Consider the following 15,511-nt stretch of genomic DNA (forward strand, 5'->3'; position numbering starts at 1 on the left):
TAAATAAAATAAGAAGTTTCAATAATATAAACACATTTATAAATAGAAGGACAAAATGGTGAATTGACAAATTGTGACAAATAGCCAATAGGACCTTATCTATATAAACGGGCCTTCGGGTCAAGTCCGAAAAGAAAAGGACAAAAGTAGCCCTATTCCCTATGAGACAACCCTATATATCCTCCTCGATTTTCTTCATTGACTCTTTTTCCTGCCCGGTCTGCCCCAGTCCCACCAACTTTTCCAAAAGCAACCCACAAGGACTGACCCGTCATTTACACAAAACTCCACCCCCATATTTGTCAAACTAATCAAATTTCTCTCTCTCTCTGCTTACCGCCCATTATGGACCCACATTTAACCAACCTGGCATCCACGTGTCCCCCAGGTTTAACCGTCAACCCACAAAGCCAACCACTACAGTAAATAACAAAAAAAACCAACCAAAATCAAAATCAAACAAATTTTTTTTTTCTTTTTTAATATAAATAACATAGAATTTTAGCTTCATCCGCTTAGTCAAATGACTCGATTTTGGTTTTTAGTGCTGGCGAATTTTGAATTTTAAAATTTTTTTAACAACAAAGAGAGTTTTTTGAATTCTAAATTTTTCAATAAGGAATTTTATTAATTAAACTAATTAAATTAAAAAAAAATTGTTTTGGTAGAGAGAGAAAGTGTGTGAGTGTTTCTCTCTCTATAAAAGCCAAAACCAGGTCAGTTAGTCAGTCTTCTCTCTTTCTAACAATAAAATAAACAAACACTCTCTCACTTTTTCTCTCTCTCTGTTTATTTTTTTTACTACTAGTACTTGCACTAGTACTAATTTTTAAAAAAATTTCTTAGTTGCTTTTCCTTTGGACTTTGCCGGAGTAGGACATTTTTCATAATACTTTTTTTTTTTTTAATTTTCCATTTTCTGGGGAGCCAAACGGTGGAGATAGAGTTCGTCAAATGTGATGGGAAACGGAGTGTCGAGCCTGTTTTCCTGCTTCAAAGCAAGGAACCAGGCGGACCAAACCGATAACCCGAACCCGGAGGTGGTTTTCGCGGCTTCTGAGCCGTTGGACGAAACCCTAGGCCATTCTTTCTGCTACGTCCGATCTTCAGCTCGCTTTCTCTCTCCTACTCACTCCGATCGCTTTCTCTCTCCTTCCAGTTCTCTCCGCTTCTCTCCTTCTCACGCAAACGACGCCGTTCCTGCTTCTTCCAAGACCCGACCCGGTTTACCCGAGCCTCCTGCTGCTTCTACTGCTACTGCTACTGCTACAACTACCTTTCGGGCCATTTCCGGAGCTTCGGTTAGTGCTAACAGCTCAACTCCCAGAACAGTCCTCAGCTTGACAATATTTACGACGATGCCACTGACACTGTTCTCACCACCGGTGTTACTTCCGGCGGCGGCGTCAGGGGTAGTATCGTCAACGGCTTCGAGAGCACCTCGTCGTTCAGCGCTCTCCCTCTCCAGCCCGTGCCACGTGGCGGCGGCATGGACCCGGTCATGGAGCGGGGCGGGTTCTTCCTCTCGGGTCCAATCGAGCGCGGCGCTCTCTCCGGCCCGCTCGACGCATCATCCGCCGCCGCCGACAGCGGAGGCGTTCCGTTCTCGGCTCCGCTCGGCGGCATGTACGTAAAAAGGAAGAAGAAGAAGGGCATTTCGGGGATTCGGAAGGCGTTGTCGTGGGAGAAGAAGCGGCCGTGGGTTGTGCCGGTGCTCAATTTCGTGGGCCGCAAGGAAGGCGGTTCGGGTAATGCGAATGCAGGCGATTCGGAGGCCAGAAATGAGTCGGATAACGTTCAGTGGGCGCTCGGCAAAGCCGGCGAGGACCGGGTCCACGTCGTGGTCTCGGAGGAGCAAGGGTGGTTGTTCGTCGGAATATATGACGGCTTCAACGGCCCCGACGCCCCGGAATTCTTAATGGGTAATCTCTATCGTGCCGTATACAATCAACTCCAAGGCTTGTTTTGGGAAATTGACCAACAACAACAACAAAGCAGCAAGAACAAGAGCCTGAGCTACCTAGTGATAACATTAATATTAGTGTAATTAATAATGATGATGATGCTTATAGTAACAACATTAATAACGAGAACAACCACCCAGTAAATGTAGCTTTAGAAAGTGAAGAGAACTCTGGAAATGGGAATGATTTCGTTTCGAATTTGGAATCAGACCCAATTTCTGGTGAAACAGGAACGGTGGCAGTGCCGAAGAAAGTGACGTTTCAATCGGAGGAGGGGATAGAGGTGAGGAGGAGGCGGCTTTGGGAATTTTTGGCTGAGGATGATGCGGAAGATGGCCTAGATCTTTCTGGGTCGGATAGGTTTGCGTTTTCGGTGGATGATGCGCTTAGAGTGAGCAATGCGGGTTCGGCTGTGAGTAGACGGTGGCTGCTGCTGTCGAAATTGAAGCAGGGGTTGTCGAAGCACAAGGAGGGTCATGGTGGGAGGTTGTTTCCGTGGAGTGTTCGATTGGAGGAGAAAGAGAAGGTTGAGGTTGAGAATAGAGTGGAGGAGAAGTCCTCTAGGAGTGGGAGGAAGCGGAAGGAGGGACCTGTGGATCACGAATTGGTTCTGAAGGCATTGTCTCAGGCTCTTGAACTTACAGAGCTTGCGTATTTGGATATGACGGATAAGGTTATTGATACCAATCCAGAGCTTGCATTGATGGGTTCGTGTTTGTTGGTTGTGTTGATGAGGGATGAAGATGTGTATGTGATGAATGTGGGTGATAGTAGGGCTATTGTTGCGCAGTATGAGCCGCAAGAGGTTGGTTCGAGTATGATTGGGTCAAGCATCGAGGGTATTGCTGAGGAGTCCTCAGCTGTGGGTGAAAAGGCAATTAAGGCCTCAAATGAGACTCCGGCTCTGGCTCAAGCAATGAGATTGACGGCATTGCAGCTTTCTACTGATCACAGCACAAGCATTGAAGAGGTAAGTTTTGAATTTTGGAAAAATCTTTAGTTTAGTAATTGTTCCTAATGACATGTTCCTTCAAATTTTAGCTTCATTTTTTGCTGTTAATACTGAGATTTGATCAGTTGCTATTGAAATTCTCCATGAACATATTGTTTAATTCGCATGTATTGGAAGGAATCATGTGGCTTCATAACTTGCTCTGTTTCCAAATTGGCAAACAAACTTAGTGCCCAGTGACCTTTAGAGACTGGTAATGTATTGACTCTTGTCTTGTTTTGCCTTGAACAGAGGATTGTATTTGGAATGGCACTTATAGCTTGAACGAGTTATATGATAGAGCTATTGATGGAAATTTGGGATAAGAAAATTTCTAAGATTTCCATCTGGGCAGAAGTCACATGCCTTTGTCCCATTAGTTTGTTGAGTCTGTGAATTATGGGTCCACTTTCCATATCCCCATTAGTGATTTATGAGTTTTTTGGGGTATGGTTTACTGAATAGGAAATAGAGTATCTAAGAGGTCAATCTCTTTTTATTATTATTTTGAATTCAACTTATTGGCAAATATAGATTTAGATGCTTAAAAAGGAAATAAAATTTTGACCTGCATTTGTTGCCATTTCAGATCTTTTGCAATTATAATTGTGTGTTGCCATTTTTATCATCTATGATTAATATGGCCAAATAATTGTTTTCTCACTTAATTGTGCATTCTACTGTCTTAGTAATATGCATAGTAGGTATTCTAAGATTTTGTGCTGTATTCCCTCAATGCGTAGACTCAGAGAGAAAAGAAAGGTCAACCTGATAAGGTGCTTACAATGTTTAAGTTGTGCAAAATACTGCCTGCAGTGCATATGGTTGAAATGGATTCATTGTGATTCTCATCATATATAATTCTCTTATGATGGCCTTCAATTTGAACCTTAGAAATTGCCACCTAGAACCTTTCTTTTGGGTTTGTGCCATATAGAATTTCTATTGCCTTTAAAGCGAATATATGAAAGTGAAGAATAGTTCATGTCTGTAGTCCTAAAACTTCCAATGTCATCTTAAAGGGCAGTGAAATCCGTATCAATAATAATAATAATAAAAGATATTGAACTCATAGATTAATGACTTGTATTTGATGTTTTATTAGTTGTCTTCTAGTGGTGATATGAGGAAGCTTCCTTTTCCTTTGTGCCTTCTTTACTTCCCATTTTGTCTTTTGTCTTGACACATGCTGTCACTAAACCCTTTATTTACAAGTGAACAAGGAAGATGTGCAGAAGCTTCCTCATCGTTTCTTTTTCATTTTTTTCATATCAAATCATCTTGGATTCAGATGTTACCTTTCTTGATGTCCACTTGATGCATTTTGTTTATGCAAATTATTCCTTGTCAAATTCTCTATGATGTACATATTTTGGTAGTTTCTTAAGATCTGCTGAACTTCTTGTACTCTCTTTAGATCTTTCTTTATGTTGTTTTGTATGGTTTTAGGACTTTTTGGTTGTAGCTATGTCTTTTGAGGAAGTGATCAAGCAGGATTGCATAGCTTAAAACTGATCATTTCCTGGAGACTCAGCCTTTATCATGGAGAAGTTTCTATCTCATTGAGCTTTTCTTGTACCTTAGCTTAAGAGTTGAATCAGTTCTAGTTTGGCACAACTTTGTTTGCCTCTCTGTGCTTCAATCAGATCAAAATTGCTGAACTCAGAGACCTTGATGCCTTTTTAAGTTTATGCTATTCTGTGCTGAACCGCCTGAATCTTCTTTCAGTGCATCTGCCTTCTAGCTGATACATTTTTTCAGAAGAATGATACATATTTACGTGGGCAAATATGCAAGCTACTAATGCTGCATTTTTACTCTTTTCTTATTCTTATTCTGTTTTTTTAAAGGAATAAAAAAAGGGGGGGGGGGTGTTGTTAATTTTCACTCCCTATTTTCTTTTTCCCCATTTTAGGAAATCATCAATCGAGCTTTGATTTTAATGCTTCATGAGTTGTCTTTAAGATATGTTCTGTTTTTGGGGGATAAATTTTACAGCATCTTCTATCTTTTTCTCAATACTAATTCGTACAGACCTAATACATGACTGTTTTAGTAATGGGAGTGTTTTCAATTATTGAGACAGCCCTGTGCTTTTTGCAGATTTCCATACTTTGTACATTCATATCATGCGAAATGAAAGCCATTACTTTGGTTCCTTCACGAGCTTTGAGACACTTGATAATTGTGTCACACCGTGTGTGCACTTGCACACTCATATTTTTCTCTTATTAATGATGACTGTTTAGTTGTTTCCTTTTTGGTACTTATGGTTGGTATTAGTCTTCTTAAGCATCCTGGCCATGTGATTGATGTGTAGTTGCTCAGATTTGCTAAAAAGTACTGTCTTCAATGTGCAGGAAGTCATAAGAATCAAGAATGAGCACCCAGATGATAAACAATGCATTGTCATAATGAAGAGTAAAAGGTCGTCTCAAGGTCACCAGAGCGTTTGGGGCAGGATCTCTGAAACAGGTTCTCTTTATTGCTCTTCCTCATAATTTTTCTTGAGAATTTTTCCTTCTAAACTAATTCTACTGGACAAGAACTCATCACACTGTCACAGAAACATCAAACAGTTAGTGATTAGTCCTTCCTCAGATTTTTTTTTTTTTTTTAAAGATGACTGAATATTCATCATTTTATGGGCCATAAGTCTACTATTGGTATGAAATAAAATTAAAACAGATTCAGCTAATTGGCACACACACATGCCCTTTCTCTTGAGTAGGTTGAATAAAAGCCTTGAAGGGTGAACTCTTTCAATTGAGTACATGCAAACGGTTTACATCTTTTTAGTATTAGTTTTTGTGTAATGTAATAATTTTTTTTTTTTTAATCTTTTCTAAAATATATATATATATATATATATTTTAAAGTAAGATGGACTTCATTTTGGACATTTATTTGCATTTCTTAATAAGACAAGGTGTTAAATATCTTTGAATGATGTGAATGAAGAACCTATTCATTTTTTCCTTGTCATGGAGGTGGGTTTGAGTGGGGGTTTGGGGAGATGGGGATGGAGCATGGAAGATAAAAAAAAATGTATGAATGCAAAAAAGTGCGTCAGAAATAATTCCTGAATATGTTTTGATATTCATGCATGATGTTTTCCACATCTTCTGATAGGCTGTGGTGTGAAACAAACTTGTTTTGTTTATGGAGTGACCGAGCTTTAGCAAGCTTGTCCTCTAGTCTGTTTATTGATTAATGGGATTTAATTGCTTTAAGTTTTACAAGGTCAGGCTTACTTATGCATGTATCCATTGTGTGCATTCTCCATGACAAATTATGCATTTCATGATACAATTAAATTAAATTAGAAGTTATTTTTCTTGTGGTATAAGCGTACTAACTTACAAGTGCTGTCATCATAATTATGTTTTTGTGATTTGTCTACTGTATGAAGCTTTCCATGTATGATGTTTTTTTTGGTATGCATCATATGTTATAGGAATATAGACTAACATAATAATGCGACGACCATGTTCGTGCAGCCCAGATGGAATGATGCACTGCTGGAAATGTTTAGGAACGAGTACATTGGCACTGCACCTTACATATCCTGCTTGCCTTCTCTTCGCCATCATAGACTCTGTCCTAGAGACCAGTTCTTAGTTCTCTCATCTGATGGTCTGTATCAGTATCTGAGTAATCAGGAAGTGGTTTCTCAAGTTGAGAGTTTCATGGAGAAGTTCCCTGATGGAGATCCTGCACAACATTTGATAGAGGAGCTTCTTTTCCGCGCAGCCAAGAAAGCTGGTAAATAGTCATTCTCCTACTGTTTGATATCATGTCTTTTATTATGCAGACACTGTTCTCCGTATATGATTTGTAGATGTCGTTTCTGAATTGATGGAAGAATTAGTACAAAAATTGCGTGATGTCAGCATAAGACTACAACTCACCTCAACTCAATTACTCCGTAATCCCAACTTAAGCTTTTAGTCTAGGAAGACACTGATCAGGTCATATACTTCTCCATGGGAAGTAACTAAACTGATCTTGATATTATCATTTTGCCTTTGTAAACTGTATCTCTCTCTGTGTGGATACATAATGTGTACATATACACTCATTCATACACACACACACAAAAATATATATATATATATATATTATGTATTATGTAGAACTGGTTTCTCAAATGATGCAAGCATGATTAGAAAAATTGTGGGATATCAACATAAGACTTTTTACAACTCTACTACGCCTTAACCCTAACTTGCGATTCTCTTATTGGAAATACTTGCAAATTAAGTTGATACTTTTATGTGTAGTTGCATGTTTGCATAAAGTTTTCAAGCTGTGGCAGTCTTTGTTTTTATTTTTTTGGAATGGAAACCTTGTCAGTCTTAGTTCTTACCACTTTGGATATCAGAGTGGGCATCAGGGCTAATTGGCTATTGCCTACCATCATAAATTGTGCCTGACATTCTAGGATCAAATTTGATGAACAAATATTTATGCTGCAAGTGATTTTATATTATCTGGGTCAAAATCATCATTCTGATCTGTTAATTTGAGGATCTGTATTTTTAATCATACCATAAAAAAGTAAAAGTACTTTTATGTTGTTGTTATTATTATTATTATTATTATTATTATTTTATTTTATTTTTCATTAGAACGGAGAAGAGAGTTTTGGACTTGTCAAGTTTGGTAAAAACATTTCTCTACAAAATTATAAGTTCGGTAAAAATATTGTTAAAAAGATAGAAGGATGGTTGAAATCTCTGAAGATAGAATCTTTAGTATACAGCCTGTACCTAAGCTGCTCCCTCTTATTTTTATTTGTAAAATTTTCTTTATTTACTGAAAAGATTAAGTGAAATTATAATTCATTTAACCTTTTTGAGCAATACATGTGTGTGGTGGGTTTTGGGTTTTTCTGGGTTGGTTCTGGAGAGGGCTTTGGGGAAGACTTGGAAGAGTTACACAAAATGGTAAATCCTCTTTTGGTTGTTGTGTATTGTCTGAATGGAGAGTTGAAGATAATATTGGGTTTCTTTGCGTCTGAGACTGAGAGATGGACTGTAAAATGGACATCCAGAACTGAAGACAGAGAAGTAGCCATGAGAGAGAGAGAGAGGGCTTAAGAAAAAAAAATCTCCCTTTCAGTTTAAATAGATTTGAGGATATTTTTCACCTTATCCGAATTGAAGGCACCCTAAAATTATGACCCGAAAAGAAAAAAGATAAAAAAAAATTGGGTTATAGATCCACCCAAAGGGTGGGAAGCCTTAACCGGATGTGTAGGTAACAAGAAAGCTCGAAAGCCGTTCCCGTCCCTGTCAGGGGAGATGCCAACCATCTCTCCTTTCTACGAACACATTCTCTCTACCGAAATACAATTGTTATAAAGAAGCAAACTTTCTTAGATGTTTGCGATGTGGGATTTGAATTGCAGTTTTTTTTTTTTTTTTTGAAAAAATTTCAATTTATAGCGTTCGCTCCTGATAATTGTCTTTATTATCAGATCAAGACACGAATTGCAGTTGAGTATAGCGGGTACCATCTTTATAGATAAAATTACTTCAAGAATTATAAATAAATAAAAAAGAATAACACATTAATAAAATTATTATTCCAACATAGGGAGAATAATTCGTAACAAAAACCAATTTACTTTTTATAGTTTTATATTACAAATCGCCTAGTCAAACTCATATGCCTATAGTGAACCCCCAACCAAAACTAACACCCCAAAACCAAATTGAGGCTCATTGCCCAAATCGAACTCATGAACTCCTATATGAGATCCAACTCATGCCTAGTCAAGAATGACCCAGACTCCTAAATCATATACAATAACCAAAACCAACCCAAACCCTTAAATCATATACAATGACTAAAACCAACTAACTCTGTTTACTTTTGTTAGTGCTCTAAAGCACTGAATAAAACAAGTGTTCAAAATTGATATTTGTTCCTATTGTATTGGATTCAATGCATTAAAATACTAGACTCAAGCTAAATTATAGCACCTTTACTCACTTAACTTTTGCCAATCACATTGAAACCCCCAACCATCAACTAAGAACATGTTTATAAAAATAAAATAAAAATCAATTAAGAAATCACACCCAATCAACTCCAAAGTTGTCAGCCAAGAAACCCAACATCCACGTCACCTTTACGATGCTGCCACATCACTAAATCAAGATCACATTCAAGTTGATCTTGCTACTACCTTTCAAATCTCAAGTTGCCACCATTGGCCACACATCATGCCATTAACGCACCTGAATTAAGCTCCACTTTCTTCCACAAAGTGGACGTTCCACTTGCAGCGGAAGAAAATAAATAAATAAATAATATATATATATATATATATACTATTATTTAAAGGGTTTTTCTTGTTTGGATTTTTTATTTTTTAGTTCAAAAATGCCCCTACACACCTATGTTTAAGTAGATACAAAATTAAAGAACAATTCGGTAAAAATGTTACTTTAATTCCCACTAAAATATTGCTTAAAAAATATGACTACTCTTCTATTAAATTTCAAATTAATTTATTAACTTATAAATTAGATTTTCAAAACAAANAGTTCAACCCCCCCCCCCCCCCCTTCCCTCTTCACTTTTTTGCAAAAGAAAAAGAAACTCTTTTGAAGGAAACATATACTTTCTTTTTGGTAAGTTAGGAAACATGCTTTTAGTGGTTACTGGTCTCTCTTGTGCTGTTTTATGTTGGAGGTTCTTTAAGACAAATGGATTAGGAAATGTACCCATATCAGGACCCAATTATTTTTTCCCCACATAAATAGTAGCTACCAAATAAGATAAGAGCTAAACATCTTTATCTGTCTCATTTTTCTTCTCCTCTACCAGCTTGGGGCTTGACTCCACTTACTTTATTCTTGAATGGAGGGGAAACAGTAGCATCTGCAGCTATCTTGGTAGTCTGTTGGATTCTTTAAATGGAGAGAGGAATATCTCTTATGAAATAAATCGTCAGCTCAAACTAGGATAGTTACTTCATTCAGTTTGTGTTTATTTGGTCCCATCAATTTCAACTTAATCCATTCCTAGTCTACTTCTATTTTGTGGGCTTGCAAATGTCAAATTTGATGTGGTATTGTTTGCAGGAATGGACTTCCATGAATTACTGGACATCCCGCAAGGAGATCGCAGAAAGTATCACGATGATGTTACTGTTATGGTTGTATCACTTGAAGGAAGAATTTGGAAGTCATCAGGAAAGTACCTCTGAAACCTTCATAAACAAGCGATCTTTATACAAGTGAAGTAGCAGTTTCAATTTTCAACTCGAGCTACTTGCAATCGGTATCAGAAGTAAATGACCCATTTTTCTTGGGTCTCATTAGTATTTTTCGTTGCACAGCATAAGAATACAGCTTATAGAGGGACCCTGGCAGATAATGGCAAAAAGGCTAATCTTAGATAATCAAGGTTTCAACTAGATGCCAAAAAAATTGGTTTGAGGATGAAAATGGGAATTTGTAGATGGGGGTTGTAGGGAAATGCTCTTGTAGGGAAAAGAAAAGAAATCTTCTTGTTTTTAAGATTTTAGACTTTTTTTTTTTGGTTAAAAAGAAAAAAATAGAAATTTTGCATAGGTGGAGGCCCTTTCCATTCATTTGTGCTTCTCATCCCTTTTTTGTTCAGAGCTAAGAAAATGTGGTTGTAAATTGGTGGGGTTACAAATTTACTTACTGAACTTGAGCATTCCCTTGTCCAAAATGAGCATCTGTAATTTTGAAGTGGTATTTTCACCACTGCGGGTTAAAAGAGTTGGAAATTTATTTCAAATCCTTGCGTAGCTTCTTCCTATGAAATTAGCCGTAGAAATAGAATGCAGAATCACTTTTGAGCACAATTTTTCCAAAAGAAAGCATGTTCATAAATCAGCTGTGAAAGAGCAACGGGAAAGGAAGAATAATCCCAAGTCTACCAACAAGGGAAACAAGTAGCTGTATAGGTAACTTCGTTCATGAGTGCAATTAATCCCAAGAAAACCAAATAGCCAAGTGCTCTGCCATAGGAAGTAGTTGCATATCTTGGTCCATTTACTTGGATGGTAATATAAATCTAGAAAAAGAAAATGTGTTAATCTTTACAAATAAAGCTGGAATGATCCTGTACGGAAACTATCATCCAAACGTGTAGAAAAATACATTTTTCATAATCTTAGTGCCAAAGCAAATCAACTTTGCTCTGCAGCTTGAAGAACAATAATTATTGAGGGTATTCTCTCTGCAACCAAGCCAATTAAAGAGTCCTTTTTTTTTTTATATCAAGATAAGATCAATGTTACATTTCAAAAATCTAAAGCAGAATAAAGTCTGCAATTTAATGGAACAAATACAAATGACATCTATCAACATATTTATGCCATGATATTTAAAAGACCAAAAAAGGAAAAAGAAAAAAGCAATGATGAAAAGTGAAAACTATTGCCTCTGTAATTACACTTGGTTCATCAATTATGCTGTAGCAGCAGAGGATGCAAGCCTTGACTGCACCCAAGATACTACATCTTCTCGAGTTGCAACAAAGCAACCAACCTTCTGTTCACTCTGTCTAAACGGTGCTTCAAGTTTCTTCACATGAGAAGCAAAGGAATTGGCTAGTCCTTGAGAGAATTTGTGGGTTCCTGAACCTGTTTGAGCCGAAAATATCTCTGGCAATTCCTCTCTGTGCTGAACAATTTTGGAAAGAGTCCCCATCCACTCTTCCAGTGCAGTATGAGCTGCACCAACAGACAATGACCGAACATCCAAGCACCACTCATGTACAGTCTTGTTGTGTAAACCTGGGTATAACCCATATAGGGTTCCTAAGTAAAGCAATTCATGAGCTCTCTCATGAAGCTTTCTGTTTCGACAAATATCAATCAAGCAATTACAGAAGGGTCTCCGTGCTTCGACTGCAGTTTCACTGAGAATGCCCCTAAACTCTTCCTTGACAGTTTCAAAACTAGTTTTTTCCTCTGTTGCCAATTTCAAAAAGGCAAACAACTTTGGGTTAGCTTGCTGCAAACAAGCAAGGACCTTATCAACATCTTCACTTTCCTCACACAAGGACACAACAGATAGCAAGCATCCACAAAGCCTGTCATCTGGCTTAACCCCTCTTTTAATCGAAACACCAAAAACTCTAATCAAGTCTTCAATTCTCTTAGCCTTTCCTAAGCACTGAATCAAACAAGTGCATCCCATCACATTGAGCTTAACACCTGACTCAGACATTTCTTCAAACAGCTCCACTGCTTTGTCAACATTCCCTCCACTCCCGTATATATTAAGCATTGCCGTATAGCTCCAACTATCTGGCCTACACCGCTCCGACCCCTTCATGTCCTCAAACAGCCTCTCAGCCTCTTCCTCCAATGCAAGGTCTGCACACATATTCAACAACGTATTATACAATATCAAATCCATCGGCCAACCTTTCGAACTCATTTGTTTCCACAATTCCAAAGCGTCTCGAGACCACCTAGCCTTGCCATAAATCTTAACGAGTACAGTTAACGTTTTCTCATTCGGGGTTAACCCTGATTCCACCATTTCCTGGAATAAACTCCTAGCTAAACCAGGCTTTCCAGCCTTACCCATTGCCTCTAACAATGTATTGTACACAACCAAATTAGGCTGCACATCAAGAGACTTCATCTCTTGCAAGACATACCTAATACCATCATAGTCCCCAGCTTCACCAAACATCCTCCCTAACACAGAGAATGCAATGGGGTCAGGTTTCCACCCACTACCCCTTGCTCTCTCATACAGATTCAACACTTCCTCAACCTTGCCCAATCTGGCATACACATCTAGAATAGCAGAGTACGTCACCTCATCAGGCATCAAACTTGTTTTATACATCCTCTCAAACCACTCCACAGCTTTATCAAAATGGTTACACTTTTTGGCACAAGTAATAAGGGTGCAGTATGTGATATTATCAAGCTCAATCTGATTGTTTATCATCTCACGTGCAAGCTCCTCTATGAGCTCAAACTGCCTCCCATACTTCAAAGACTTCATTGTGACATTGTAGAATATAGTTTCCAAAGGAAACAAATTCTGGGTCTTGATCCATTTCAAGAACAGGCGAGCTTTCTGCCATGGCCTCAAGCTGTTGAGTATCAAAAGTGCATTTTCTCTAGTGGGTGGATGTGGGATTTCTTGAAGAACAGACAAGAAAGCAGCTTCAGAGTTGTCACAGTCATTGAGCCTGTGGGCAAAGAGCTTGAGCTCTCTGACCTGAGGGTTGTATGAGTAAGAAGAGCGTTTGTGCCTCTGAAGGGAGAGCACAGAGCGTTTGGGCTTGGTGGGTTTGACCCAAGTGGACTTAGGCTTGGACAAAAGCTGGTTTTGGTGAGTGGTGGGTGGTTGTTGATAGAGGAGAGATGGGTAACTTATAAATTAGATTTTCAAAACAAAAATTATATATATAAAATTAAAAAAAATACAGTTTTTTTTTTCTACAAAATAGGACCGCTTAAAAAAAGAAAGAAAGAAGAAGAAGCCTCGAGGCTAGTATTTTTTAAGGAGGTTTGGTAGGGTGGGTAGAAACATCATTTTGGTGTTCTCTAAAAACTGTTATACACAAATATTTTTGAGTACTGGTTTTTAATTTGTTTTTGTTTTTTTTTTTTAAGTATAATTTGAGTTCTGATTAGCTTGTTTCTTTTTGCATTTAAACTTAGTTACTCATTTTCTATATTGATTTTTAAAGCCTCACTATTTTTAGGTACAATTGCATTTTTGTCAACTTTTAATTAGTAAATTTTAGCAAAAAAAATCCAAACTTACATTCAAACTCTTTACACAAACTTATTTATTTATTTATTTTCTTATTTTCAGTTTTAAAAATAGAAAATAGTTGTTCAAAGACTTGAAGGGCAAAGAAACTCAACTAAGATGCCAACGTTTGTCTTAGTCTTAGATGTAATCCCATTAGGTAGAACTTTGATACAAGTAAAGCTAAGAAGCATTTAAGCCTTTACTTATCCTCTAACTACCTTGAAAAGTTAATCTAATTTTTCACGATTTGAAAAAAAAATAATTTATGGTTAATTTAATTCAAATAATGATCAAGGTGTCTCTACTAGAGAAAGAAATGCCAAAAAAACTCTATAAAAATTATAATTAGTTCTATACCCAATACAGTTTATGTGGGGTTCATCCTTCCAATTGCATAGGTATGGTAATAAATCGGAGTTTAGTGGGTTTTTCGAATCAATCCAAGCCTATGTTAGGGTTTGAGATTTTTCTTTTTTAAACCCAAGTAGGGCTGTCCATCAACCCGTTAGGCCCGACCCACCCGAAGGCCAATGGGCGGATCCGATTGTCTATACGGGTCGGATGCGGGTCAATTAAGTTTAAAATTCGGTTTAAGAAATCGGTTTCGGGTCCCTTGACTTCTAGTCCGTGTAAACCGACCCTTTGATTGTTGTTGGCTTGTTGTTTTAAAAACTCGACTAGAAAGAAAGAAAAGCGTTTCAACTCGTTTTTGATTGATGGTACATCCTTAGCCTGAGGATACCAAGTCCCCATATATTACACTATAAACGTAGTTTCCGAAACTGTACAATACTCCATTCTCTTCCTCATTCACACAATTGTATTCTTCTTCACATTCTCACTCAGGTACGTCTCTTTCTCTCTCTCTCTCTTTTTTTGGGATTGCAAAAAGATTAGGGCTTTGTCTTGTTAATCTTGTTCCTAATACCAAACTCATAAATTCCCACTATTTCTGAGTAATTTAGCTTCTGTTTGGTTCATTGGAAATCGAGGGAAAATAAACTTTAAGGTTAGATCTTTCTTTACATATCCTTTGTTTGGTTCTGTTGAAATGAAAAATTAACTCAATTTGACGTTTTCCACAATTGATCGACTAAAGTGGAGCCATGTTTAACATAAAGGCTTCAACTTTATTTTCCCTCCCTTTTCTCTGTAACCAAACAGGTACCTAGGGTTTCAAATTCCAATTCATTATCTTAAAAATTTTATTTAGTTTTAGGTGTTTCATCGATTGGATTGATGATCTAGGGTCAAGTTTGAAGTTTCCATAAGTTTGATAAATTCTGATTGAAAAATCGAACTTGTTTGTGGATTGTGTTTTAGATGGATTGGCAAGGGCAAAAGCTAGCGGAGCAGCTGATGCAGATTTTGCTATTGGCATTCGCTGCTGTTTCTTTCGGGACTGGCTATGTATTGGGATCTTTCCAGATGATGATGCTAATATACGCTGGCGGTGTGTTTCTCACCACATTGGTGACAGTCCCCAATTGGCCTTTTTTCAATCGCCACCCACTCAAGTGGTTGGACCCCAGCATGGCCGAGAAGCATCCCAAGCCGCAACAGCAGCAGGCTGTGAGTTTGAAGAAGAAACCCGCTAAGAAGTAGGTCAGTTCGACTGATCTATCTTAGTATAAGCAAATTTGCTAGGGGTTGAAAATTGATGTTTTTGTGCGTTTATTTTTCCTTCCTGATATGGATAATACAGTGTACTTGATTGCCCTGAATTTTGGACCTTGAGACAATGGGTAGAAAGAATTTTCTTTTCTTGGTTTTGATCA

General features: G+C 37.6%; 3 protein-coding genes and 1 non-coding gene across 4 annotated transcripts; 2 read left to right on the plus strand and 2 right to left on the minus strand.

Moving 5' to 3' along the window:
- The first annotated feature begins 741 nt into the window (after positions 1-741).
- On the plus strand, positions 742-10,737 carry LOC112005471 (protein phosphatase 2C 29). Its single transcript, XM_065761588.1, is given in 7 exon segments — positions 742-1,332; positions 1,335-2,001; positions 2,043-2,934; positions 5,316-5,372; positions 5,374-5,430; positions 6,456-6,720; positions 10,053-10,737. Coding segments are annotated over 7 exon segments (2,436 nt in total). The 5' UTR covers positions 742-959; the 3' UTR covers positions 10,178-10,737.
- On the minus strand, positions 8,161-8,291 carry LOC112005477 (U6atac minor spliceosomal RNA). The gene has a single exon (XR_002882233.1). It is a non-coding gene; the product is annotated as a U6atac minor spliceosomal RNA (small nuclear RNA).
- Positions 10,738-11,191: 454 nt separating the features above from the next.
- On the minus strand, positions 11,192-14,486 carry LOC112005472 (pentatricopeptide repeat-containing protein At5g46580, chloroplastic). Its single transcript, XM_065761578.1, has 2 exons — positions 14,254-14,486; positions 11,192-13,344 (listed from the first exon to the last, which is right to left on the minus strand). The coding sequence occupies exons 1-2, from the start codon at positions 14,484-14,486 to the stop codon at positions 11,412-11,414; spliced, it is 2,166 nt and encodes a 721-aa protein (XP_065617650.1). The 3' UTR covers positions 11,192-11,411.
- On the plus strand, positions 14,420-15,511 carry LOC112005470 (signal peptidase complex subunit 1). Its single transcript, XM_065761583.1, has 2 exons — positions 14,420-14,579; positions 15,057-15,511. The coding sequence occupies exon 2, from the start codon at positions 15,057-15,059 to the stop codon at positions 15,336-15,338; it is 282 nt and encodes a 93-aa protein (XP_065617655.1). The 5' UTR covers positions 14,420-14,579; the 3' UTR covers positions 15,339-15,511.

The sequence above is a fragment of the Quercus suber genome, unplaced genomic scaffold (genome assembly GCF_002906115.3).
Source record: "Quercus suber isolate HL8 unplaced genomic scaffold, Cork oak 2.0 scaffold_420, whole genome shotgun sequence".
Lineage (NCBI taxonomy): Eukaryota > Viridiplantae > Streptophyta > Magnoliopsida > Fagales > Fagaceae > Quercus > Quercus suber.

Excerpts from the sequence above, each read along its gene's own strand:
- LOC112005472 (XM_065761578.1), bottom strand. The coding sequence starts at position 14,486 with ATGGGGACTTGGTATCCTCAGGCTAAGGATGTACCATCAATCAAAAAC. Across the intron at positions 13,345-14,253 it reads ATCCGCCCATTGGCCTTCGG|TTACCCATCTCTCCTCTATC; the intron begins GTGGGTCGGGCC and ends CTAATTTATAAG.
- LOC112005470 (XM_065761583.1), top strand. The coding sequence starts at position 15,057 with ATGGATTGGCAAGGGCAAAAGCTAGCGGAGCAGCTGATGCAGATTTTG.